General features: G+C 39.5%; 3 protein-coding genes across 3 annotated transcripts in view; all 3 read left to right on the top strand.

Annotated features, from left to right (window-relative positions):
• The window catches only part of LOC123767321 (FRAS1-related extracellular matrix protein 2-like), a 51,796-nt gene extending 37,076 nt beyond the window's left edge, over window positions 1-14,720 (top strand). Inside the window, 14 exon segments of the mRNA XM_045756904.2 lie at window positions 330-512; window positions 5,392-5,561; window positions 5,814-5,936; window positions 6,667-6,833; window positions 7,960-8,165; window positions 8,721-8,896; window positions 9,495-9,604; window positions 10,475-10,702; window positions 10,880-11,026; window positions 11,962-12,121; window positions 12,874-12,993; window positions 13,879-14,020; window positions 14,480-14,506; window positions 14,509-14,720. Coding sequence (XP_045612860.2) covers window positions 330-512; window positions 5,392-5,561; window positions 5,814-5,936; window positions 6,667-6,833; window positions 7,960-8,165; window positions 8,721-8,896; window positions 9,495-9,604; window positions 10,475-10,702; window positions 10,880-11,026; window positions 11,962-12,121; window positions 12,874-12,993; window positions 13,879-14,020; window positions 14,480-14,506; window positions 14,509-14,720 — 2,171 coding nt within the window.
• A 388-nt stretch (window positions 14,721-15,108) lies between these two features.
• On the top strand, window positions 15,109-18,711 carry LOC138356829 (FRAS1-related extracellular matrix protein 2-like; the record flags this gene model as incomplete). Its single annotated transcript, XM_069313164.1, has 3 exons — window positions 15,109-15,267; window positions 15,626-16,021; window positions 16,636-18,711. Coding segments are annotated over 3 exons (762 nt in total), but the record flags the coding sequence as incomplete, so codon positions are not given.
• A 1,573-nt stretch (window positions 18,712-20,284) lies between these two features.
• Window positions 20,285-27,435, top strand: part of LOC138356828 (uncharacterized) — an 8,165-nt gene continuing 1,014 nt past the window's right edge. Inside the window, exons 1-4 of the mRNA XM_069313162.1 lie at window positions 20,285-20,430; window positions 24,784-24,904; window positions 26,449-26,566; window positions 27,106-27,421. Of these exons, the coding sequence (XP_069169263.1) occupies window positions 24,785-24,904; window positions 26,449-26,566; window positions 27,106-27,421 (554 nt within the window). The 5' untranslated portion in view covers window positions 20,285-20,430; window position 24,784. The remainder of the gene's footprint in view (window positions 20,431-24,783; window positions 24,905-26,448; window positions 26,567-27,105; window positions 27,422-27,435) is intronic.

The raw sequence follows: 27,435 nt of genomic DNA, 5'->3' as shown, positions 1-27,435 counted from the left end.
CTGACTCCCGACATGGTTTCCTCATAACACAAGTCACAACTCGTAACAATATTCTAAAATTGGATAAATTCTGATTTAACAGAGATCTAAGCAAATTTTGATTTAGTAATAGGCTACTAGACAATATTTACAACAGAACTATCGAGGCTAAATGTTTAAAAAAAAATTAAAAAATAATAACTAGTGAGAATAGCTGAATATAAATTTAGGACTTGCCTCATATGGGCCCACGGGCTATTCATGCCCGTGCCACCTCTTGGGTGGCTTAATCTTTTTTCAATCATATGGGACAGATGGCTTATTGCAGTGTTGCTTTTATGTTAAAAAAGAGACGACGGTAGGCCTGGAGGAGTCGCGTGTGAGCGTGGAGGAGCCCGAAGTAGCAGGGGAGGAGAGGGTAGTGAGGCTCGTGGTGTTCCGTACCGGGGACACCTCCACCAGCGTCGCCGTCAGGATCCACACTAAGGACGGCTCGGCCACCTCCGGGAAGGACTACTTCCCTGTCAGCAAGGGTGAGGTCATTTTCTTTAAGATGCAAGTAAGTAATTATCAAAGAAGGCACTTAGATTTAAAGATGCAATTGTGTTTGTATCCTGAGACTACTTTTGTTTTGTGACTCTTAGAAGCGCCTTTAAACATAATCAGTCACAGCAATTCTCATTCAGGTGTTAGGTATTCCTGAGGAAATGTGTCAACAGAAGTTAGGCGAACTACAATTTCATGTCAGATCATTTTGCTCTTGCTAAAGAGATTATAGTTGTATGTGACTATTTACAACTGATTGATCAAATGTAATCAATCACGATTGATCATTTGGCGTGGATCAATCACGTAGATTGATTCATCTACATGAAGACCATTCCTTTACATGTATTGTCCTATGTTAAGGCTATCTATGATCAAGACTCGCGAGTATGGTTCTAGCTCTACTCTAGATTAGTGAAACACTAGCGTATAACCTCACATAACTAAAATCAAAACCATTAAAAGAAAACACCCCCTGAACTCTGTGGGGCACTCAATATGTAAACAAACCGGCTAATAAGCCTACATTAAAAATTAAATTCAATAGAAGCTCCACACACACCTTTATTTACTCTTCTACCAATTAATATATCCACACAGACAAAGGTGTAACCTCCGAAGACCTAAGGAAACAATAACTACCACTTAATCTTAATTAGAGAGAGAGACAGAGAGAGACACACCTTCCTTGTACCAGTTTCAGCTCGGCTCTGAGTTGTACCTAGGCCCAGCGTTGCCAGATTTAAATTGCTGAAAGTAGCGAGCTGACGGTCTAAAGGTAGCGAATTTGTAATAAAAGTAGCCTAATTTTTTTTAGTGAATGATATGGGTTTCAAAGTAATATATTTTAATATATAGAGTACACTACACGATGTTAATTGTTTTATTAATATTATTTCTGCACATACACACACACACACATATTATGTATATATATATATATATATATATATATATATATATATATATATATATATATATATATATATATATATATTGTATTTATGTTGCGAAATTCTACATTTCAAATCTTTAGATGTTTGCCCAACATAGAATACCTTGTAAAGACTGTAATAAATTCTATGTTGGGCAAACATCTAAAGAAATGAAATGTAGAATTTCGCAACATAAATACTCTGTAAGACATGGCCAATTGTTTAATGCTTTGTTCGTTCATTTGTCAGAAGATGCTCACCAAATTGATTGGGAGACAGCTTCTTCAATAACGAATTGTAAAAGCACCTATAACAGAAACATAATTGAATCTGCTTTGATACAGATCACAAAAGAAAGTAATTTGAACATTTGCAGTGGTTTATATAACTTGGATCCATTTTTAATTGATCAATTAAAGGGCGATTTGAGTAGGATCATTGGAACACATTTGTCTCACTAATTCATTGTAAATATTTACTATCTTATGCTATGATTATCCATGTGTGGGCCCTGTGTGTGGTTATGAATGGGAGCTGCATCGGATGGGCCAATAGGCCCTCTGCAGTTTTTGTGCTTGATTGATGATTGATTGATAAAGATTAAGCCACCCAAGAGGTGGCACGGGCATGAATAGCCCGTAAGTGGTACAATTTTTTTTTTCCCAGTGTTCTGAGGTTGCATTTAACCATCAAGCTGTTATCGTGGGGGAGGATACTGCTTCACAGTCTTTATGAGGGTGTCCAGCTGCTGGACACCTTTGTTGACCAGGAGAGTGGCTGTGTTGATGGCTTCAGGGTGGCCACTGCATGATTCAGGAACTCTTAAAGCTCTTCTAAGGTCATTGGTTGCTTCACATTCCAGAAGATAGTGAAGTAATGGCTTTTCTGTGACAGTTTGGCAGAAGATGCACTCTCTCTGTCGGGGTTCACCAATCTCCCAGTTGCATCTGTAACCTAGACGTAGTCTATATAGCCTAACTGCTATTTCCCTGTGGATTCCTTTTGGGATATTTAACCTTTCTAATTTGGTTGCCTGAAGATACCATGTTGCAGATGGCGTTTTGTGCTCATATTTGTGTCCACTTATTGTACCTCACCTCACTCCACCATTCTCTCCTGCCTATATACACGTGGTTTTACAAGAATATAATTACTATGCTATGTATCCTCACAATCCCAATGTACCTTCTTGTATATATGTAAATAAATAAATATTTATGTCCAGTACTCGACCTGTAAAATCACTCCTTCTGAAGATGTATTAATATACGAAAGTACTTAAGGAAATTCCTGTTTCAATTTTCCTCCGTGGTCTGACACTGTTATATATATATATATATATATATATATATATATATATATATATATATATATATATATATATATATATATATATTCAACCAGTGAGTGGTAGTTTGTTGTGCATCCCCGAACCCCGACCAGTTGTGTAAGCGTACCGTACCATCCCTTCTCCCCGTTCCATCCCAAATCCGTATCCTGATCCCTTCCGAGTGCTATATAGTCGTAATGGCTTGGCGCTTTCACTTGATAGTTCCCCCACCCCCTGAATAATATTACGAGAGCAGTATTTACGGGCTATTCATGCCCGTGCCACTTCTTGGGTGGCTTAATCTTCATCAATCGAGAGCAGTACGTCCTAACCAGACGTTATATGATGATATCCTGAACAGTTGATAAATAAAAGTAATTGCGGAACTCCGGTTATCTAATACTTATCATAAATGGTATAAAACCTTATCATAAGCCAAGAGATTTGTAGATCAGTGTTTAAAGGGAATTCGGAAGTAATAATAATACAGCTGATGCCATCTGTCGGCAGAAGAGAACACTATCAACTGGCTGGTCAACAGTGGCCATAAGATACAGCTTACGCCATCTGTTGACATCAAATTACACCTATAACAAATTACCCTACAAAATACAACTAACGCCATCTCTGTTTTTTCCAACGCACTATAAATAGCCAAACAGCAACCCATAAGGTGGGTTGTTGTGCTCGGGTAGGAGGTTCCAAGCTCCGCCCACAGATGGTATGGGGGTGCATAATAAATGGCATATCATTGGTAGACACTCTTTGTTGACATTCACACAACAGCCAATCACAGGAAGGGATCAGCTAAAGGCTCCATCCACTTAATAAATCAATCTTTATTCAGCACACCATCCTTGCTTATGACATTCTGCTTCAACTTTAATCTACATAAAAGTGAAATGTTAAGTATTTAAAAGTATTAATATAGTGATAATTAAATACTGCAGGATGTAACGGGTGTTACAGAAACATGGGCTGGCTACCTGAATTTTTACGTTATTATTGGGGGTTGCCTTGACACAAATAATGATACGCTGCTCTGCCCTCTTATTCGAGTAAATTATTCAGTTAGATGGAGATTTCTGTCAGGTTCAAAACAGAAATTGTTGTTCTTTTTCACAACAACCTTGTTGTTGTGCACAAGGACCTATTTCTTAGTTTAAATTTTATTCATAAAAGAGTGTTGGTATTCCCCGCAACAGCCAATCACAGGAAGGTATTTCCGGAAGCTCAGCCTCCTTATGGACTCAGCACATCGCTCTAGCTCATGGCTCGCTGTTTCATCTCTTGTATATACAAACTATGACTTTTTTCGATTACTGTTATAATTAATAATAAATATCAAGGAGATATAAAAGTTTTTACACAAAATGGCTAAATTCTGCCATTAAATGGACTTTGTCTGGTATACATACAAACATACGCCAATTTATTATCATTCATCCATTAATAATTTCTAATGTAATGTATACTGTCTAGTTTTTTTTCCTCTCACCATTACTTGGTGCAATGTTTGAAAGTTGTCTATTTATTTATCGATCTATCTATTATCTTGTATTTATATTTACAAGTTTCTGTGCTTCGAAGAAAACTCTGCATTGAACTGGGACTAATTTATTAACTAATATTATTTAGTATTAAGTAATATTTACAATTATTATTAATTACAATTATTTATAGCTTAGTTACTTTCATGTAACTCGCAATCGTATTCTTAACATTATTAATAGCCCAAATTAGCACACCTTGCTTTTAAATTAGCCCAAAAAGTAGCAAGTAGCGAAATTAAAAATTTGGGAGCGCGGGGCTCTCAAAAGTAGCCCAATTCGCTATTTGTAGCCCAATCTGGAAACACTACCTCGGCCCGGTAGCCACTCACGGCTGCCAACTGTACATATGATTTATCAAAACACTTGTCATGCTTTAGTTATAATTGACCATAAAAGCCATTTAATAAATATTACATAAGTAGTCAGTCTTAGAATCTGGCAAATAATACGTCTGATTGATAATTGACATTTTATATAGGGGGAGTAACACAAGAGTGTGTGTATGTGTGCAATCATTCTTTCGCATGGCAACATTTGCAGGTGGCAATTCTGGCGCACCAGACTGCATGAAACATAGACATAGAAACACTATGTCTATGTTGGACATAGTGTTTGTATGTCCAACATACAAACTCAATCTCACTTCAAGAATATATATACAAGTAGTTTACATACATTAATAAAAACATACATCTTCATCCAATAAAGTAAATATCATATCATTCCACTGCTATTTAAATGCTTCAATAGAATAATAATTATAATTAATACTACAACAGGTTGAAACCATGAACCTGCAAGGTGATAGTTTGAGTACAGAGTTATGATCTAGCGTAATCACTGAGTCATAGCATAGTACAAGTGTTAGCCGGCCGTTTAATTTATGTCTAGGGTACAGCGTCATATCCACGTTTCCTTACAGTAACATTTACATTTATATCTGCTCACGATATGCAGTCTGTGCTATATATTCTGAAATTTTTTCTCTCTATATATATCTTTTCCATCCATATGCTAACCGCGCACTATTTTCCATCTCTCTTGCTAGAAGTGGTGTTTGCCCCCAACGTGACACGAGTGATGGTTGAAGTGACAGTTCTTGGAGACGCCGAGAAGGAGCATCGGGAAGCCTTCACCGTCCATCTCAAGCCTCTGAGAGGCTCCTTTTCCGCCTCCAACGCCGACATTACCACCTCCAAAGCCATTGTTTACATAGAGGTACTGCCCGGTGGTGCCGAGTTGTGCAAGCCTCTTACAGAGTGATTGCTATAACTTTCACTTTGAAATATATATAATTGTCCTTTTATTTAAGTTATTTAAGGAGAATTTTAAGTTTACTGTGACAATTTTGTGCTAATTCTTGCTACTTTAATGTTTGTTATTTAATACAGTATTATAAGGCATAGATGTTTAAGGATGTTTGCTAAGTATAATCTGAGCGATGTGTGGTCTGTCTTGGGACCCTCACAGGAGATGAACATCGTGGCTGATGTGACCTTCCCAGCACCGCCTGTACTGGTCTCTCTCAGGGACTACGATGTAGCCTCTTCTGCTCCAGCCCCCATCCCGGGCTACCCCATAATCTGTGTTACGGTAAGAAGCCTCTGTAGCAGACCTCGTCTTAGGTTACTCTGTTCTCTTTTGACCAGTAACTCCACTGCTAGTCTGTATTGCAACTAGTAGGGTATATCTAACCTTTTTTCTTCAAAGTAAGTCCAATAACAATAGAAAATTTGTGTTCATATGTATATTGCTATTATTTCTATTGCTGCTGCTTCAAATGTTTGATAAATTCACCGATCGACTGTTGTGGTGACTACAATTGAGTTCACCGACGAAATTTGAACAACAACCCATTAGGCTGCTGTTTAAATATTTTTATATAACCTGACCTTGTGCATCGGGTACAGCAACGTGGTAAAAAACTTAGACATACAATGCAATGCAAGTGCTGTGTACTATTTGTAAATAGCAGACTGACTCAAACAATATAATTTAACCTAAGGCAACATTTTCTAGCCTAAGACAACATTTTATAACTTAAAGCAACGTAATCTAGCCTAAAATTGTATTCACGACGTAAAACGAAGGCCAAGTATGTTTTTAAATTACTTTTTATTGACGAAATTATGTTTTGGCGACAAGATCATTGATATTTGAACATGTGTGCTTCGATTTTTTAAACACTATTATAACATTGTTCTTCAGAAAGAGTTCACAGTCAACTTCAGTGAATTTTCTTCTTTGCCCCATAATGCCATCTTGCTACACTGCCGTGCCAACTATTGTGTCACACGGCTGTCACACTGCTGCGCCACATTAGGCATGCAACTCTAGGCACCCGGATTTCGGAAGGACAAGTGGCCTCTGCAGCAGCGAGGGCGTCAACGACAGCTTTACTACATTTCGCTGGAAGGTGGCCGCTCCCTCGGGCCTCGACGGCTTCCACAACGACCTCAAGGACGTCTCTTCGGACACCTTCTTCACCAGGTAGGTGGAAGTCTCCTTGTCGAGGTCTGAAGGGAGGGAGCTTTGATGCAGTCGGGAAAGGCGGGGCGTTTTTTGTTGTGGTCTAGGGGTTGGGGATGATCTCGCTGTGGTCTTGGAGAGGGGGCTCTGCTGTTGTCTTCGTAATTATCTGTTCTGTGGTCTGGTTTAGAATACCTTCTGTGGACTGAGTAGGACTGTATAAATATCTTTGCATTGACATGAGTGGAGTTGAGGTATGTTGGCTGTGATCTTTGCGGAAATATCTTCTTTGTACTCTATCCTGTCTGTCTGTCTGTGCTATTTAAATCTGTGCATAAAATCTGCCTCAGCTACTTTACTCTAATTCCTGTCCTTTACTGCTCTGTAAATGAAGAAGTTCTTTGCCATATCTTATGGGGCATTTAAATACTTAGTTTCTTCCTGCATCTTGTCGTTAATGTCCAAACTGTGTCAAATGCCTTATTATTGTTTATTTTGTCCTTTCCGTTGAGAATTGTGAATGTCGTGATTATGTCTCTCATATTTCTTATCTCATTCAGTGAGATTAAGTTAAATTCCTTTAATCTCTTCACGAAACTCATTATTCTCAGCTCAGGGACTAGTCTCCTGGCATACTAATTGGTCTAGGTGGGACTTATCTTCTCCTGGGAATGAGTGAGTCTGAATGTGGGGTTTCTTTCACTGGGGCGAGTGGGGCGTTTTCAATGGATTCTGGTTGGGAGCTTCTTCACTTGAGTCTGGGTATTGGTGTCTTCACTGGTCTTCATTTCACTTCACTAGTACCATGTTATTTGTCCGTTGGGGATTTTGACGTCAAGTATTACAGTACCTGAGAGGACGGGTTGCAGGGAATCCTATAAAGTCTGAAATTGCTTACCAGAGTTTTTAGACAGTTTTTCATGTGTTCGTATTATGGTATGTTTTGAAAGAGAGCGAGAAGGAGGAGGAGAGGAAAGAAAGGAGAAAGAGAGAGAGGAAGAGGAGGGAGAGAGAAACCCGGGCACCACCGAAGTCTCACAAACATATCTACTTAACTGCTTTTCAATTTCCCATTTGCTTTCCATGATCGTGTGCACTCCACTTGGTCATCCGTCACGCCACACCACCATCCCCCGTCGCTCCACAGCACACGTACCATCACCCTGGATAGTATTTACTTCTCAGCTGGAAGTCGGGTTCAGTGCTTGGCGAGGGCTCACTCGGGTGACGGGGAGGCCGGCCTCGAGCTGGCCTCCCGCCCCGTGACCGTGGCCTGGGAGGGAGGTCTCTGTCCGCCTAGGAAAAAGGGCACCTTTGGAGCCGACCCCTTCACTGCCAAGCTTCAGTACACAGGTGAGTCGTGGAATCAGAATGCAACGTGCGATTTGTTTTGGCGGACTTAGTTCAAAGGTCCGTGTTGAAGGTGGTGTAAGTGTATTGATACCGAGTCTTTAATGAGAATCAATAAACTCGTATCACCTGGAGTGGGTTCTGGGATTTCTACTCCCCAAGCCCGGCCTGGGGCCAGGTTTGTTTTGTGATATTACAGTGATAATGAATGTACGACTATAAACAATATGTACGACTTTATCAGAACTTACGTGAAAGTTAATCAGCATTTGATGTGTGTTTTTGCTCATGTAACTATTTGTGTGAGTTGTTTGTATAGATTAGCTTATGATTGTTTGTGATGATTTGCTTATGTCTTAAGGGAATTCGTGGATGCGCTGCGAGCAAATCAGTGAACCCGTCCAGGGAGGGTGAGGACCCCTTGACCAAAATCAACTAATAGGTGTGTCTGTGTAAGGAAGAAACCCTATAGGCGCAAATTACATTTTAATACATGATATTTTGGCCAAATTTCATCAAATTTGATACAAGAGCCCGTTCTGTACCCAACACCGCCAGGAACCAGGGACCCCAGTCACGCCAACATGGTGCGCCTGGAGGTGGTCATCCCGCACAGGGACGGTATGGTCCCTGTTCTTTCCACCCGTCAACTCGTCAACTTCCAGCTCACGCTGTCCAGGGACGGTATCCGCATTGGCAACCACCGTTGCTCCAACCTGCTCGATTTTCACGAGGTAATGTTCGTATTTGTGATACCATTTCTTTGGAGGTTCTTGAAGCCTTGTGTAAGTGCTGCGATTGATTAGTATAAAACATCATATAGGAAATGTATTGTCTTTCTTACATTTCAACCCAAGTATTTAATATTTTAATAATAATTACATTATCTTAATGCCATTATTTAATACAAAATACAGTAAGGTTAGAATATGCGATTAGATTTTTATCTTTAATCTATTTATATACTTAGTGTATCCAAAATTATTATTAATGTGTTGGTTCAATGCCTTGTTTCCCATTACACTGTCCCCTCACGATCGAACGGTGCCGTGTTCGATTTCCGAACAGAACGGAATGCTTGGGCACATTTTCTATACACCTGATGCCTTTGTTTACCTAGCAGTAAATAAGTACCTGGGAATTAGACAACTACTGCGTGAAAGCATCCTGGTAAGGTCAGTCGTTGGCCTAAGGGAATCCGGATGGGCCTATAAGAACGCCTGCCTCTCCCCGTCAATGGGGAACCATCTCTCACACTGTCATAACTCTCCCTTTCCACATTAATAACCCTTCCCTTGAGGTCTTGTGAATTATTTCTTTTCTGGCGAACAGGTGAGGACGCAGCGTGGGTTTGTGACTAACATGACCCGAGGACCCGAGGTGCTGGAGGAGCTGGAACCCTACCAACACTCTCTCTCCCTACGCTCGCCCCCGACGCTCAGGTGAGGCATCTTTTCTCCTTCATCAATGTCCCTGCCTGCCTGTCTCCCTCCCTCCCTGCCTCCCTCCCTCCCTGCCTCCCTGCCTGCCTCCCTCCCTCCCTGCCTGTCTCTCTGCCTGCCTCCTTCCCTGCCTGTCTCCCTGTCTGCCTCCCTCCCTCCCTGCCTGCCTACAAGCAGACATTGTAATTAATCTTTTGATATTCGAAATAATTCAGGAAACTGAAAGAGGTACAAACCTCTTATCTGATTTTGCAAGCCTTCTTTAGTTTAAATTCCCCAAAAGTTTCACATTCGAAGCAATATTGTAATGTAAGAATTACCCGGTACGTATAGATTTGATATGGATCTGAGAGACTGCCTGAGAAATTTACTGAAATGATCATCAAAGAACAATATTGGAAGTATTCAAGTTGTTACTGATGAGAACATGCAAAAACAAGTGTTCCTGCTACTTAAAATAATAATATTGCAAGTAATGAATTTCACTATGGAACGAATGGTGGAAATATAATTCGAGAATATTTTGTCATGCCAGAACAGGACTATGACACTGGCATCAATGACAAGTAGTTGAGAGACAGCGTATGGACAAGTTCACTGGAGTCTTCGTCTGAGCTACGAAATTTAGCATTCTAGTCTCCAGTCCCTCTGTAAAACACCTGTTAATTTTCTGATATCTTCCTTCAGACAAACACAAAAAGAAAGCGTTTAAACATTAACAGTAGATTACGTAGACATTACCCATTACAGACGACAAGTAATCTACTATAATCTACTCTGTTTTTGGTGTTTCTATCTATGTCAGCTCCTCCTACTCATCTCTATCTTCTGCCTTCTCGAGGCACTTAGTCAGAAATCTGTCATTGGAAGGTTCTACCGAGCGCTGGAGGTGGAGGCGTGCGTGTGGCGGTGGGTCGGGTACTACACCATGACGGAGCTGGTGTCGCAGTGTGGGGGCGTGGTAGCCACCGAGGGTCAGGTGTTGGACGCCGTGCAGAGCTTCGTCAGCGTCCTCGTGCCTCTCTATGTCTCCTACGTCTTCCACTCTCCCGTAGCCACAGGAGGCTGGCAGCACACAGACCTCTCCACCCGTCTAAGGTGAAACTGATTACCAAACTTCTTTACGTGAAACTGAGTATCAAACTTCTTTAATAACAGGACAGATCCTGTTATTTTTTCTTTTATTATTGCTGTTATTATGTCAACCCTAATATTATTACCGTCGTTATTTACTCTCGTGTAGAATACAACTGACTGTATTCCCTTCACATCCAGCATGAGCTTTGTTTACGACACCGCGATCCTCTGGAGGCAAGGTATCGGAGCCCCCGCGGAGAGTGAACTCGCTGGCGTCCTGTACCCGACCTCCATGAGGCTTCGTCCTGACGGCCGTCTGGTGGTCACCTGCCGCACCCAGCCCAGGTATGCGAAGGTGGAGTACAATCCAGGCCACGGAGACTGAGGTAGATCTGCGAAACTTAAGTGTAAGCTGTAGAGTGAAGGCATCGTGGAAGCACGGTCTTGTGGCGGGCACTCTCCCTATAGATAGTGTACGGATAGAAGATACTGTGCGGGTAATGAAAGGGTGGAGGTAATCTTTTAGTATCCAGGGAAGATGACCTTGTGGTGTAGGTAAGAACTTGAGGTTTAGCGGAGGCCAAGGCGAAGGTAAGGTGAATCTTGAGTGATCGCGATTATTGACAGGGCGAGTCTGAAGTTGTACAGCCGTGTACTGGCCCAGTACAAGTCACAGTAACGGCGCCGGAACAATAAAGTCAAACACCACGCAGCAGAAATATGAAGAATGATATCGTCCTGCAGCACGCCATGGGACCGGGCTGGATCACGCCATGGGACCGGCCTGGATCACGCCATGGGACCGGCCTGGATCACGCCATGGGACCCGCCTGGAGCATGTCATGGGACCCGCCTGGAGCATGTCATGGGACCCGCCTGGAGCATGTCATGGGACCCGCCTGGAGCATGTCATGGGACCCGCCTGGAGCATGTCATGGGACCCGCCTGGAGCATGTCATGGGACCCGCCTGGAGCATGTCATGGGACCCGCCTGGAGCATGTCATGGGACCCGCCTGGAGCATGTCATAGGGCAGGTTTCATTACTGTGCATGAATGTTTTCGTATTACAGACAGTGACAGTAACGTGGCTGAAAATTAAACATCCAACCCACACATCTGAAGATAAAGGTGCCGTCCTTTCCGGTCCGTCCTGGATCATTATTATATCATTTATTGTACTGCATTTCAATTAAACATAATATTGTATATTTTTTATTAGGATGCATCGTGTTTTGCAATATTGCATAATATTTTATTATATTGCATCGTGTTGATCCAGGTTCCGAGGGATATTCGTAGAGAAACACAAGGCGTCAGAACACATCAGCTCTGTGACCAGTGATGACCACCCTGACCTGACCTTCAGCCTTGACCTCCTCCGCTCCCAACCCACATATGCTCACCCAGAACAACACTGGCAGTTCGTCTCAAACTTCGCGGTAAGTCTCATGTTTGGAGATGGTTACTACTTACATACACAAAAGAAATGTTTTACAATCTAAACACTGTACTAGATGTTTGTGGCTGCCATGTCCACTAGTCCATCAACAGCTGAAAATAACTAGACATGTTTTCTGCGGCTCTTCTAAATTTTCAGTGTAATACCCAAGACTCACTATATTGATCTTGCAACTGAATTTGAGCTATATTTACTGTAACATTCCGTATTTTTGTACTAATTTGTTACCAGTGTGATGTGCTTAACTGTTCTCTCCTGATAATTAACTTTTTATTTATGAACATTAAATGTAACTAAATAATTCTTCTTAGGCTTCACTGCCGGACCAGAGATTTATAAGTTTGTGAGCTTATAACTTCATTGTGTTAATTATGAGAAACTTATGAAGATATAATTAGCTCCTTTGTCGTTGCCTTCTGAATCTAATACACCTTTAATGCTGATGTTTTGAGCTTAATTTGCAAAATTATAAAGGAATTTAAAAATACATGTTTTCCCGCGCGAGACTTAATCCTGTAGCATGTCCGGCGATGTGGTTATGACGACTAAATAGGCCTAGCATGCAGACGATGAATCACAATAACGTGGATGAAGATAAGATGACCAAACCACATATCTTGGGACAGTTAGGCCTAGCATGTGCTAAGAAAACAACCGTCTTTTCACCGTGCCTCCTCCTTCTGACAGTAAAGAAACTACATACAATTTTCTGAACACATTTTGTACTTTCAGGTTCGGGACTACAGTGGGTCTTACGTCGTACATCTCCTGGCGTGTACAGTGGTTGAGGATGTGCTGTTCTCCCAACCCCTCGTCTGCAACCCCAGACATCTCATTCCATTCCTCCTTCAGGTAAAAAAATTTCAAAATACTATCACGAGCCATAGTTTATTTACTCCCCATCCCCAGGCGAGAGGGATATCGGAGTCAAGGTTGGAGAAAGTCCAGGTGAACGAACTTTGACAGGTTCATTTATCTGATAATGCTTCCTGGCGTACCCAAACCAAAATACTTTATGACGTCACCATAGGGGAGGTTTAAAACAGCTTATCCTCATCAGCACAGCCCGTCCTCGTTAACAAGGGCCAAATATTCATTCCATACAACCACCAAACCTAGTTTATGATTGAAAAACACTTTACAATCAACCTGTCTTTATGGTATGTTTATTCTAAGCTTCGGCTGACCCTAAAGACTCATTCATCAACTGTAACATGTTAATTAAAAAATTGTGCATATTAAAATTGTGCCTTTGTTCAAATCGCAAACGCTATTAATGCTTCACTCACATACTTCAAATACAAATAATCGCCAACAGAACCTAAACAACTAACCTATTCCTAACTACACACAGAACTTTAATATATAAATGAGAACAAACCTATTTTAAGTACACAATACATTAAAAATGATGTATGCGTCTTGTGAGACGGCCGGCCCTTTAATGAGCCTAGCCTGAAGACAGGTTGAAATCCTATGCAATATTTAATCTATGGCATCTTAAGTTTTAATTAAAAAGTTGCGATGATGTCGACAAACCAAACTTTCCTCAAAGATCTTAGACCCTACTTCTCTAGACTAGGATAAGATCCACCAGATTCACGTTTTGCAAATTCTATACCACTAAAAAACGTTTGTTTCTTTATAGGGTAATGATTAGTATCTGAGCCTAAAATATTCGTGGTTCATGTTCGAATTCCGCCTACTCCTATATATGTAAAGGCAATTACATTTCAGGTTCGCTTCCAACAAGTGTCCGACCCTGTGCCAGAGCAGTTCACCCTCAGTACACTCTTCCACCTAATGAGACAGCGAGAGCTGTGGCTCTCCGATCTCACCACCGACTTCGAGGCTGAGTCTGATGTCTCCTTCTTTCCTGGTGAGTTCGCAGGCTGTTCTCAAGTTCAAGTATGTTATTGAGACAAGAAAAAAATACACCTCAAAGGGATAGAGTAGATTAGGCTATTTCTACCCCCCCCCCCTCTATTTCAAGTAAATTCAGTGAGTACAAATTCACAAATCACAGTACAAGAATCCTATTTAACATTGCAGGTTAATATAGTAAGCACAGCATATAAGTGTTAGACTCTTGGAGGAGGCTGTTCTCCTGGTGAGTCTGTAGGCTGCTATCCTGGTGAATCAGTTGGCTGCTACAAACTCACAAACATTATTACATTATTTGTAATTTGGCTAATATAGACTAATGTGTTAAAGCTCCAAATTTATTTAAACAATAGTGTGAATAACATGCGTGTAACCTGCAACACCCTGAGGTCATTGATTCTGTACAAAACACAAATACATACGTGGCATTTATTCCAGTGTTCGTGTACAACAGGTGACAGGATCTACGGGCGCGTGATGATCAACCAGTGCAGGCTCTGGGGGCGGGCTTCCGCGTCACACTGGAGAAATGCTTCGTGTGTACGGGCGTCGACGGCTATTGTCCCCAAGTACAACCCCGAGACGAGCGAGTATGGCTGCGTCGCCGACTCTCACACCTCCTCCATAACTTCAAGATTATTGTTAGTAAATGGTTGTACAATTTTATTTACCAGAATTTTCCTGAAGGCCACTAACGCTAGTGGCCTTGATGAGGACAGGAGGTTGGCGGCTTGTCAATGGTCCCCCCATTTGTCCTGACGATTTGTTTTGTCAAGCTAATTTTAAACATTCATCAGATTTTTGGCATTTATGGCTTCAGTGGATAGGCAGGTCCATTGTTTATACCTTCTGGAGGAAAAATCATCTGTTGTACATAATGATTATTGAAAAGTATCTTCGTGAAAAAATATTGTTTTACTTTGTCTACTTGTATTTTGAAGATACACTGATTAGGATATAAAATTATGCTATGCCTAAATATTCCATCATTATGACTGTAAAATATGTGAATATAGTAAGCTAAAATTCGAGTTCAATTCGCAGACAATAATGACGGTAAATCCGTACTTGATGACATAATTACTTCAGGACCGCGGGGCGCCAGAGACGGTCAGTCAGGAGTACCTGAATGTGGGTTTCAACGCTCGCCTGGCCATCGATGACCCAGAGCCTGATGTAATTAGGCTCCTTAACCAGCCTGGTGCTGATGGCTTCTCTCTGGATTCCTCTCCGCTCTTCCAGGTATGTTTTTGGTTCAACAGAACACATAGCGCTGATTATTATGCAGAGCAATACCAAGTTGAGAGGAAACTACTCATCAAATCAAAAGGGTTTCGTAAAATTCGTTGCTAAATCCCTTACAAGGTGAAATGCCATCTCGAGTAAAGCCTGCTCTCAGCTTGGTGTTTCTCATGTACAATGTTGATTGATTACAACATTGCTTACCTAGTGTACTCTAAGTGTAATGAGTGTTTCTCATGAATATAAAACATTTTCGCAACATGTGATTTTAGCAAAGTGCTTTTGCGAACGTGTACATAAATGTTTACCTTTTTCTTCACGTATCCATCGGCATTCACATTTTTACTAAATTATATAGGAATCCCACGGGCGACAGTGGTTTGTGCACTGCATCTACACAGTCCTCTCGGAAGAGAAGGCAGCACGAGGTATTGGTAAGAGGGATGTCACCGCTCAAGCAGCAAGTTACCACCACGCCCTCAGTACGGTGAATGATATCTTCCCCTGGGCTAATCGGTCACACTTGAAGTATAGATTCTCGAGCTCATATGGGAATGTCTTGCGTTCATCCCATGATTCTTCAAATTTTGAAAAAGATAGCAAACATGCAGATCTTGCGTCTGAGGGAGACGCCAGGGTGAAGAGGGCTAACTTAGAGTCACTCCCTGGGAGGAACAACGGAAGAGGCACCAACATGCATTGCCTGGCACTGCAGCCCAGACGGCACACCTCAGGGTCCAGCCTTCACAATCAGGTAGTTATTATTTATATATTATTTTGTCTTCGTAATTAATGTCCTCATAGTTTTTAATTGTTTAAATCTGAATAATTAGGTCTACTGCAGGTTTAGGCTATCAACCGAGTTCAAAATTCATGATCGAAAGACGAGGATAATAATGTTTAATTCAGTTCAATTCAAATGATTTTGATTTCATAAATATGTGTACATTTATAGTTGGGTTATCAAACTTTTGCCAAATATCCTGACTAAAAATAAAGATTACCTTAGTCCTAAAGTGTGTCTAGGACTAAAGTAATCTCGAGAAGTGGTATACCCTTCTCGGTGTATATGTAGAAGTCTCATAGTTGACTGTTCTGGACTCACAGTCGGGGATCCCGGGTTCGATTTCCGAGCGGGACAGAAATGGTTGGGCACGTTTCCTTTCACCTAATACACCTGTTTATCTAGAAGTAAATAGGAAGTTAGGAAAGAGTTGTGGGGTTGCGTACTGGGGGGGGGAGGTCAGTAGTTCGACCTAAGTGGGTCCTCGATACAAGCCTGTAATGACAAAACTAATTATTATATCACCTTGTCTCTGTTCAACCAAAGAGTTTAGTCAAATGTTGTTACTGTGACCTTCCTCACAGGGTTCCGAGTTCCGTCATATAGGTGTGGTGTCGGGTGTGGGGTGCGTGGTCGTCTTCTTGACCTCCATTGTCGCTATGGTCGTCGTCAGGAGTCGTCGTGGAGAGGTCATCTCGTCTGGGTACATAGCTGTCTCACCCGCCACCACCAGCGGCCACGTTGGGGAGACCCGTTATTACCACACATGTGAAGAAAATACTGAGGTGTAAGAGAAATGTTAAAAGTAGAAAACTGGATTCAAATTTGAAGAGTATCAAGTGTTGAGGCTATCACCCAGTGATACCAAAGTTGAAATGTTAACCAATACATGTTAAAATGCATCTTGCGTCTAAGTTGCCTAAGACACCAAAGGAGCTAAGAAATTAGTGCTGATTCTTCGGAAGGTTTAAGTTTCTTTTTGTTTTGTGAGATTTCCGACATCACTTACATGTGATACTGTCATATGACACTGTCTCTGATCAGAATTACATTTCACCATTATAAATTCACATTAATGCATGCATAAATCTGTGTTTCTATGTCTTTACATATGTAGCTTAGCCTAACATTTTAAAAGCACTACGATCACCTTCTGTGATTGTTCAATAAATCTCTGAACTGTATGTTTGACAAATCTCTCACCTTGTCCATGGAGGACAGAAGAAAATGTATATATGCTAGTTAGCATTGTAAATGTCTGGCCACGTCTGTGGTAGAAAATAATAATAATAAAACTGCCCCATGACACTGCCATATGATACTTCCATATGACACTTCTCTATTGCACTGCCATGTACTTGTTATTGCCATAGATATTTTGTACCTTTTAAGTGTTTCACTGTTTATTTACTTTATTGTCCAAGCACAAGTATTACTAAAGATTGTTCATTGTTCATCAAGTCTATATGATAGAATGTATTTTCTTCAATATGTCATCTGTGATTATATGTCATGCAAATAAAAGAAGTTATGCAGTATATTAAAAAAATCATAAGTGTTATATCAACATCGTTAGCCCACGTTTGTCCCGCTGGGAAAGCATTATATGCTCGAGGAGCGTTGAATTTACGCTGATTAATTGTTATGTTAACGTCATATAATTAAATTTGCCCCTGGTGAGGGTTATGGCCATGGCGTTAGAGCTGCCTTGGTGGCGTCTAGCGCACGACAACCTTATTGTATAATGGTTGAATAGAATAATAACATAGTACATATTTCTATCTGTTATTACCAAACATGCAAAGACTACTTGATGGTAAGGGCATCATTATACCTCAGGCATCTCGTCGATCGTTCTTGTTCAAAATAATATTTAATATTTTTTGTACAACTTTAACCTATTTATCAAATAATGCTTTGTGCTTTAGTTAGTTTTTATTCTTAGAGTACCACGGCATGTAGTGATTTTGTAAGTTTTTTTGTGTGAAATTTGCCTTATTTATGAAGATGTTTCTCGAATTAACTTACTATGGTTAAGAGGCTACAGAGAATAATTTTATATATCTCAAATTTGAGTTTAATATTTATAACATAGATTGAATTTTTTGTTGTATTGATTTAATGTGTAATTTTCTTCATAGTTCACTTTGTATATGATAATTTTAGTTTTGAATACTGATAGGTCAACTTAAGACAAGTATAACACCATTAGTGATAGTGATATGACAGCCCATCCCCCTGTTTTGTTAGTACTTATAGTAACGATGAAGACCATAGTATATATACCGACGTACAACGCAATTAGAAAAGTAGAAATCGGTACTATTGGACAAACCGGAAAACGATTTTCTACTTATGTTGCAAAGACAAACTAAACTAAACTAACCTAAGCTTCCAAGGCCTAATACACACTATCTAAGGCCTAATATAGTACATATGTGTGCAATACTAGGCCTAGGAATATTTAAGTTTGTTTTTAAGTTTCATTTTTCGGACTATAAAATGAATAGTACAAAGTTGTACTGTATTAATTGCTTAGAACGGCAATCTTTGTACTATGGTCCCCATAGTTGCAAAAACTACTATCTAAATAGGAGAATGGATTGACCATGAGGCAATTATTTATATAGTAACAAGTATAAATATATTTCTAATCCTTATTACAGATTTTTATTATAATCCCTCGAAGCCTATGATTTTTGTTCTCATTGTAAACTGGACAGCATATATGTTCACCTATATAATACCGGCCAGACAATGCAAACTCCCAGAGATCAAGTTTAAGTTAAGTAAGTTCATTGAAATGATGAAATATATGTCAAAAGGATAAAGTAGCTTAGGCTATTTCTACCCTCGTCTATTGAAGGTCCCTCAAGGAGCTAAGAAATCCATACAGTACACAAATATTAATCATATTTTACATTTCACATTACAATAGTAATCACGTGATATATATGAGATCTCTTATCGATTGTTGCACCTGCTAATTCTTGTTTTGGTAGAGGTAGACTAAAAAAGTTGGAGAAAGTATAAAATGAAGTCATGAGAATAATCTTAGGATGCCTAAGAAATGCTATGATTGATATAATGAGGATGGAATTGAACTTACAAAGTATTGGGGATAGAATTTCAGAAATAAATGTTGTTTCGGCGATTGGATTAATAAGAGGCTGGGGAGAGAATGAATTAATTCTACCACTTCAATAGGTGGGAAGATATGAACAATGCATGTTAAAGTATAAGAAGAAAGCGTCTATGAGATCCTTATGTTCTAATGTTACAAAGTATAATGTCTTTCAAGAATATGTTGAATTGCCAATGAAAAGTTAACACCATCATGAAAGGAATGTAACATAGATGTAGTAATTATTTATCATTATTATTATTATTGTTATTATTAACTATACAAATTCCATGTACGCTCACATATGGGCTACTGTATCGAAGCATCAAGACCTCATCTTCAGAAGGACATATCTTCCTTGGAGATTTAGAAGGTATGTCTGAAGATGTGTCTGAAGATATGTCTTCCTTGTTGCACAACACAGTGCAACAAAAGTCATCTGAGAACTAAGTTGACTCTCATGCCATGAAAGGAAGAGGGCCACAGGACTAACATCACTGCAAATCAGACATGCCAGGTCGAAGCTTATTGAAACTTTTAAAATGCTGAACAAGTTGAAGGATATTAATCTAGACCATTTCTTTAAGAGGTCAGCTGTAACACCTTCAAGCTTAACAATCCACAACGTAGGACAGAAAACTGGAGATGCTTTTTTTTTATTCATGGAGCTAACAACCTGTGGAACTGTCTACCTGCCGAAGTCGTAAATGCCAAGTTATTACTGCAGTTTAAAATCCAGTTGGAAAAAAATATCTCAGGAAAAAATGAGGTGGGGTACCTTTGACAAGCTGCCAGCTTCCTGTCCCCGTCGTCGCTACTAGATAAATTCAAGTAAATTGACTTCGTTTGTATAAAAAAAATATCCTCAATTCGATCGTGCCTTCGCGGGCCAACACGAGGTTGAGAATCCACATGAAATGGACGTTACAATCATTAATAATTTTGTTGTATTTGTGTCTATCATTAAACATAAGTACGTTGCAATTATATCTAAAAAGAGTTGATAACAATTAAGGCTGATATAGTGTACTTTATGGCACACATTTTTGTTTTTTATGTAAAATTATCATTGATCGCAGGCGTGGTTGCCGGGACGGCCGGTGGCGGCGCTGGCGTCTTTGTTGTCATTGTAGTTCACTACCAGAGTCAGCTGAGAGGGTAACAGCCACATCCTCTGCCTCTATATTGCTTATATTCTTAAGCGCCTGCAGGTGTTATCTGGCGGTGAGGGGCAGGAAGTGCAAGTATCGGAAAGGTAGTCAAGGCTCGATAGGCATTATGTATTTTTATCATTTTGATTGGAAGATACTGGTGGAGGACGGCATTGAACCGTTTGGGCAGTGGCCGGACGGACAAAAGCCACTTGGGGTAGTTAATATGATAGCACATGTAGTAGTTAATATGATAACACGTGTAGGTCTTGGTGACATTTCCCTGTATCTTGGTAATTGGAGACTGTATTATGCCGCATAGAGAGCGACTCAAGGTCAATAAAGAATGGGAGTAAAGTTTCAATATCTCTGATCTCGGAGATAATGATTTTATTTCGGAAAGCTTAATTTTGGTACGATTTTATTGTAGAATTGACCGGTAATGGGTTTAGTGCTCGTTGACGTTAAGGAATTCTTAAATTTGATTGTAAGTCTAGGAATGCACTTTATTATTTGAACTGTTGAAGGGAAATTTGTGTTCTTCACTGTTAACCTTGAATATCTGTTTGTGGGATGAATGCTTATTACAAGGATTGACAAAGTCGGGAGAAGATTTTCTTTGAGTTCAACCTTAATTAGGTGGATATCTTGATTTATATAAGTACATGTTAAAATTTTTAATTTTCTTTGAAAGCATAAAGTATATAAATAGTTTTAATTAGACATTACTTGTATCTTATACTGTACATAAAATGGGTTAGATCATTTGGCTTTAATGCAATAATAATAATACTTGTCAGATCATTAGCTTAGCCTACTACAATGGTATGATGTAGTAGTGGATGATGTGTGCGTTACAGTTATTTGATTATGCACCGTTGGGTCTAGTTAATAACAGGTTATTGACTGGTTGGATAGTCTCACTCTTTGTTAAGCAAGCCTTGATTAGCCAAACCAGCTTCCTGTCCTAAACTATGGTATATCACGTCATGTCATATTTTGATAAATTTAATGGTTTATTCATTTTTATAAATGTACAAACATAATTGTAATCTTTTTCAGTGTGAAGCAAAAGTTGACATATGCATATAAATTAAGACATAAGCCAATTCCCAGCTGAGATGGAAACAAATGGGCATAGTTTCATTCACCCTGATCCCCCTGTTCACCTAGCTGGAAATAGGTACCTGGGAGTTAGACAGCTGCTATGGGTTGCTTTCTGGGGATGTGTATTCACCTAGTTGTGCTTGTGGGGGTTGAGCTCTGGCTCTTTGGGCCCACCTCTCAACTGTTAATCATCTGATTTTGTATTTTTTCTTTTCTCACCACATCCCCTCCCTTCCCTTACTCTAGGAAGCAGCCTGTAGCAGCTGTTTAACTCCCAGGTACCTATTTACTGCTAGGTGAACAGGGGCATCAGGGTGAAAGAACTTTACCCATTTGCTTCTGCCTCCACCGGGGATCGAACCTGGACCCTTAGGACTACGAATTCCAAGCACTGTCCACTCGGCCGTCAGGCCCCTGTGTGTGTGTGTGTGTGTGTGTGTGTGAGAGTGTGCATTAGAAATACTTGTAGTAAATAAAATAGAGGATAAATAGATTGGTTAGAAAGGTGGTGTCCAAGAGCTAATACAGTAGCTCAATTCTGGAGATACAAATAGTAAATACAGATTTTAAAATGGGGTAGTTTACCTTAAATAATATGTATTTATATCACAAAATGAAAAATGAGTCCGAGAAATGTGAACACATGCCATGAGGGTCATCAAAAAGTAGAATGTGCCAAGAGTATTGGTGGCCACCTACTTCAGCTTCAAGAGCAAGTAGCCATCGCAGCCAGGCTGATCTAATAACTCGAGTATGCTGCTTACCTGACTGGCTTTGCTGAATAGCTAGCTGGTAGTCTACCTGGCTGGCTATCTGAATGGCTGGATGGCTAGCTGCCAGTTTCCATGGGTATCTGTCTAGATCACTGTTACAGTAGAAATGTAAACTACTGTACAATCTCTTCCTTTTCGAAGTTCACCCTGTTCCTTTTCTGTCCTACTTTGTTCTCTCTTAATCTCTCAATTTTTGCCCCTTGCATATGATGTTCTTGAGATGCTAATTTAATCCCTTTCCACATTCTTCCTTGCAGAAACCTTAGTCCAACCATCTGGTTTCCCACCCTCCAGCCACACCATCTGATATACATTACATCTAATCTTATGCCCTCCATCACCTTGCCCCTGTACGGTATCTCAGCATATCCATAGATAAAGAACAAATCCACAAGGGCCGTGACAAGGATTCGAACCTATGTCCAAGTAAATTCAGTAGAATTTCTGGTTGCCATTCTTATACCATGTCGTAGCTCAGTCTATTAAGGCAGCGTCTGGGATGCTCTCGGCCATAGGTTCGAATTCTCGTCATGGCCCTTGTGGATTTGTTCATTTGATACATCACGCTATTGTGATTTCTATGGTATGTAATATTATTGTGTGATATATATGGCATATCCATAGATATGCCATATATACAGTACTAATAGTCTATATCCTCTTTTTCTGTTCCTCCAGTTATCTGACTTCTCATTTGACAGGCAATTCTGCAATTAGGTACTGTATATTGCAAAGCTACTTTGTTTTCTGTTGAAGTGGATTAAAGATTTAAGTGAATAATATACAAACTTATAATACCATTAAGTGTGTATCCAGGGGTGTAAAACCTTGCTTGGTATTCCAAGGGGTTACATTTTAATACATGTTGACTGTATTATTATTATAATTTTTGTTTGACCTACTGGTATAAATTTTTCCATTTGTCCTATTTTTTCAGGAATACAGTTATGATTATAGTATTATATAGTATGAATTAACTGTATTAATCATTAACTGAGGATATTGTATCAGATCACAATTCCAAAATAAGTAAAGAATTTACATCACTTAGGTCATAGACCCTTTAATTCATTATTCCCTTTCAACACCCAATTTCCAAATTTCATGAGGTTGTGGAGGTAAAAAGCTTGGAGAAAAAAAATATATATAGTGCAGAAAAGGACTATATACTCTTAGATAATAATAAAGTAAAAGGTGTACTTTTGAAGAGGAAGTAAGGCTGATGGTTCGATGTGGTACAGGAGTTAAATGAAGCAAAAATTTAAAGAAGTTACTTGGATTTAAAAAAAATCGTAATTGCATTTTGGAGAGGGGTGGTGGAATTTAGATAAACAAAATTTATTAGTTTATAGGGGATACTGTACTAGCAAAAATGTTATCACTCAATGTAGAAATTAATATATGAAATGGTAGTCAGGCAGCCATTAGTTGGGATTTATACATGTGGTGGTATGGCAGTAGGCCAAAAACTAGCTCTTGCAGGGAGACAAGACAGGATGAGATAAGAGACCTTGATTACAGCACTGTACCATATTTGTTACTGACCTGGTTTATATATCCTATTGGCAGTTAAAACAAACGTGCTATGCAGTACTGTATAATGAATGTCAGTGTAATGTATACCTGTCTGTAAATTTCTTTTGATAAATTTTATTATTTTGTTTTCAGTTACGCTATACATTGCTCAGAATTTGGTGCCAATTTTATTTAAATTTAAAAAGCAATACTAGTGCATGATTGATAGATTCAGCAAGTAAAATATGCCTGGTAGATGTTAATGGAAAGTGTTTTACTCTAGTTTGAATGGGTAGTTGAGATGAATTCACATCTCTGTACAGTATCTACTAGGGCCAAGACTGTCTTTTGGACATTTGTATGAATTATCTGAGTGTCAAGTTGATCTATGGTCAAAATGCTTAATGAAATGCATTTAAAATTCCCCGTTGTTGGGGGGATGGGAAGCCTGTACTTGAGCTTAGCGAGGTCCCCCCTAGGTCAGCTATTGACTTTTCCCGGGATGCAACCCCATAAGTTTCCAAATGGTTGGGCACCATTTCTTTCCCGCCATCCCATCCCAAATCTTTATCCTGACCCCTTCCCAGTGCTATATAGCCGTAATGGCTTGGCACTTTCTCCTGATGGCTCCCTTCCCTTCCTAACACCCAGGTACTTATTTACTGCTAGGTGAACAGAGGCATCAATTGAAAGGAAAGGTGCCCAACCATTTGTGCCCTGCCTATGATCAAACATAGCATCCTCAGTTGAGAGCTGAAAGTCATTCATTGGCCTTGGGGGACCTTGATAAGCCTAATAGGCTTCCTGCCCTCAATTATGGGAAACGAAAAAACCCACTGCTGTTAATGTTATATATATGACAGCCATTATTAAAGTATTTTTGCCTGTTAACGGGTATTGCCGGTCATATTAGAGTAAAACAAAAATAGGTTGATAGGTATAGTCGAGATAAATTGGGTTACACATGTTTCTGAGGGAGTAGGTTAAGAGATTGTTACATTAGTATTTGCTGTTATTTGCATTACATTAAGCTTTAGAATTTGGCTCACCTTGACCTTTCAGCATGGTTCTTTGTTCATCTGATTTACCTGGAAAACACATCAAGATGCCCATAGGTACTAAGGCATCACCCTCAAAGAAACAAGGAGCTGCTTCTGCCTTCTATGTTTCATGCTTTGAACGGGCAAGTGTCTTGATGTTATAATTGTAAAGTAGTTGCACGTCTTCCAAGTATTAAAATATGTACAGTACTGTAATTAGGAAAATATTTGATTCTTAGGTTAAGTAGTATTTTTCCCCTCTAGGTTGGTAGTTATGATAATTGACTTGTATATACAGTATATGCATGTAAGAATTAAGAACACTTAAGTGTTCTAGTATGGTATACTAGGAAAAGGTATTAACAATATTCTTCTGACAACTATTTCACAGAATGACTTCAGAACTTCCCTAATAATAAACAACTGCAACCCATAAAGTACAATGGTCCTTTGCTATACATGATATCAGGTTTTTCCCATAATTCACTGTTCATGGTGTAAGTACTTTATACAATTCATTTTTCATGATTCAAGCTTGGTATTGGTGTGGTGGCAAAGCTCTTTGTTTTATGTACTGTACAGTATTGCAGTTACTATACATTGTTAGTTTTCATGATTTTAAGCACATTTTAATAACATTCTTGCCTTCCCCCCCCTTCATTTCTAACATTATACAGTACTCATCTGTATAATTAACTTGCATGTGGAAATTTGCATTCTAATTGAGGCTTGCCTATTTGTGATAGGGAAGCCTCAATTAAACTCATCATTATTGAGTACAAATCTACTTTAGAGTATATTTGTGGCTTGAATATTTTATGAAAATGTTAACATATGTGCTTTATTGAGAGAGGAGTGGAGTTTAGGAGGTCTATGGGATGCATATTTATTTTTCCTACATAATTGCTTGAAATTTGTGAAGACATGTTCCTACCGACATTTTCATGGGAGGTACATCTATCATGATTGTGAGAATACAGTTGTTTATTATGAAAGTTCTGAAGGTCTTCTGTGGGAGAATACAGTATTGTATTGATAAAAAGTGCATCATATTTTCATGCTATAATTATATTTTCATATACTGTATATTAAACTGGAGAAAAAGTTGTGTATAAAAGGGACTCTCATTTTTGTGCCTTTAAAGTTACGGTACAGAAATATTATACTGTACAGTATTGTACTGAGTATTCTGCTTTGCAGTCATTGTGATACAGTACATTGATGTACACAAGGGAGTGATGCTGTACTAGTTCAGTTGTGCGTGTTCTGTATTTTGTTTATGAATCATTAGAAGTCTGGCGCTTGAAGGAATTCCTACTGTATTTTGGTGTTTGAGGAGAATGCTAAATACTGGCAATATATGCAAAGTTAGGAGTAGACTCTTTTGGAATGGCATTATAAAACCCTTTATAAGGCAACTTTGCCCATGTGTAAACAACATACACATGCAAACCCATATCCACTCCCCCACACGTGCCCACACCCATTCCCACTCCCACTTCATTTCATGTTTCCTGCCTGAATGAAAACAATCCTTTGTAATAAACTGAAGTTCACTGTACCTGTGTGAAAAAATTAACTTTTTATAAGCTTATGGCTATTTTGTATTTATTTACTAATTTACAAAAAAGTACAACATGTGAAAGAGAAGATAATGAGTCATAATTCTTTGCTTCTTGGTTTGCAGATGTCAAATATTACAAGTCCTCAGCGATTTTCTGGGACCTTTGACCACTTCTATGACGGGCCCTATGAACCAGATATTAGCACCCAGATGAAGGTTCCCAAAAGAATACGAGTCACAGGTAACACACATTCCATTAGAAAAGTTGTTATAAGACAGTGCCTAGGCTGTGTTGGTAAAACGTGTTCAATATATGATGGCGAAGGCTTGGGCTAGTTGTGTCGGTTGTACTATAAACACCTTGTCTGGTATTTGTTGGTTAAAAGTGAATTTTGTTGTCCCTGTCACATAGTGCTGAGGAGCATTAAGCCTTTGCATTTTACACCTGTCAGCATATGGATGGGGGTGTGATATAAATTGACACCTCACTGGGGTGGATGAGATTATAAATTGACACCCCACTAGGGTGGGTGTTAACATTATTAACAGGTAAATTATTGGGGTGGTAATAATATTATTGGGGGAGGGGGGAGGTGTCAACATCACTAGTGGTGGTATTAATATGCCTTTCCTAACTTTGTAGGAAATCTTCCTACAAGGTTAGGAAAAATACCCATATCTTCTTTCAGGAAGATATGGGTATATCTTTCAATGCATATACCCATATCTACATAAAGACTAGTTACCATAGTTATTTTATCAATAAATACATTTTTTCAGGTGACAATGAGGACGACCCCACTGTTAATTGGGCCCGCTATAATGGCATTAACGAGAAGTTTGAGATGAAGGTGCCAGATCGCATTGTTGTGGCAGGTATGATGCTGGTCCCTGAAAGGATCATATTGACAGGTAAAATGACAGTCCATCTTAAGAATTTTGCAGATGAGGACAACATTCTCTGGCTGTGGGAACTACGGAGCGAGGTCACAGTTTTCACTATGACGTGCCAGTGGAGTATTGAGAATTTTATCTTCACTTTTTTTCTATTTTATGTTAATCTCTTCCTTCTGTGCTCTCTCTGCCCCTCCCTTGTGCCCCCTCCATACT

The sequence above is a fragment of the Procambarus clarkii genome, chromosome 74 (assembly GCF_040958095.1).
Source record: "Procambarus clarkii isolate CNS0578487 chromosome 74, FALCON_Pclarkii_2.0, whole genome shotgun sequence".
NCBI lineage: Eukaryota > Metazoa > Arthropoda > Malacostraca > Decapoda > Cambaridae > Procambarus > Procambarus clarkii.
Note: the sequence above shows the minus strand (reverse complement) of the source record. Positions and strands in the feature narration are given on the sequence as shown.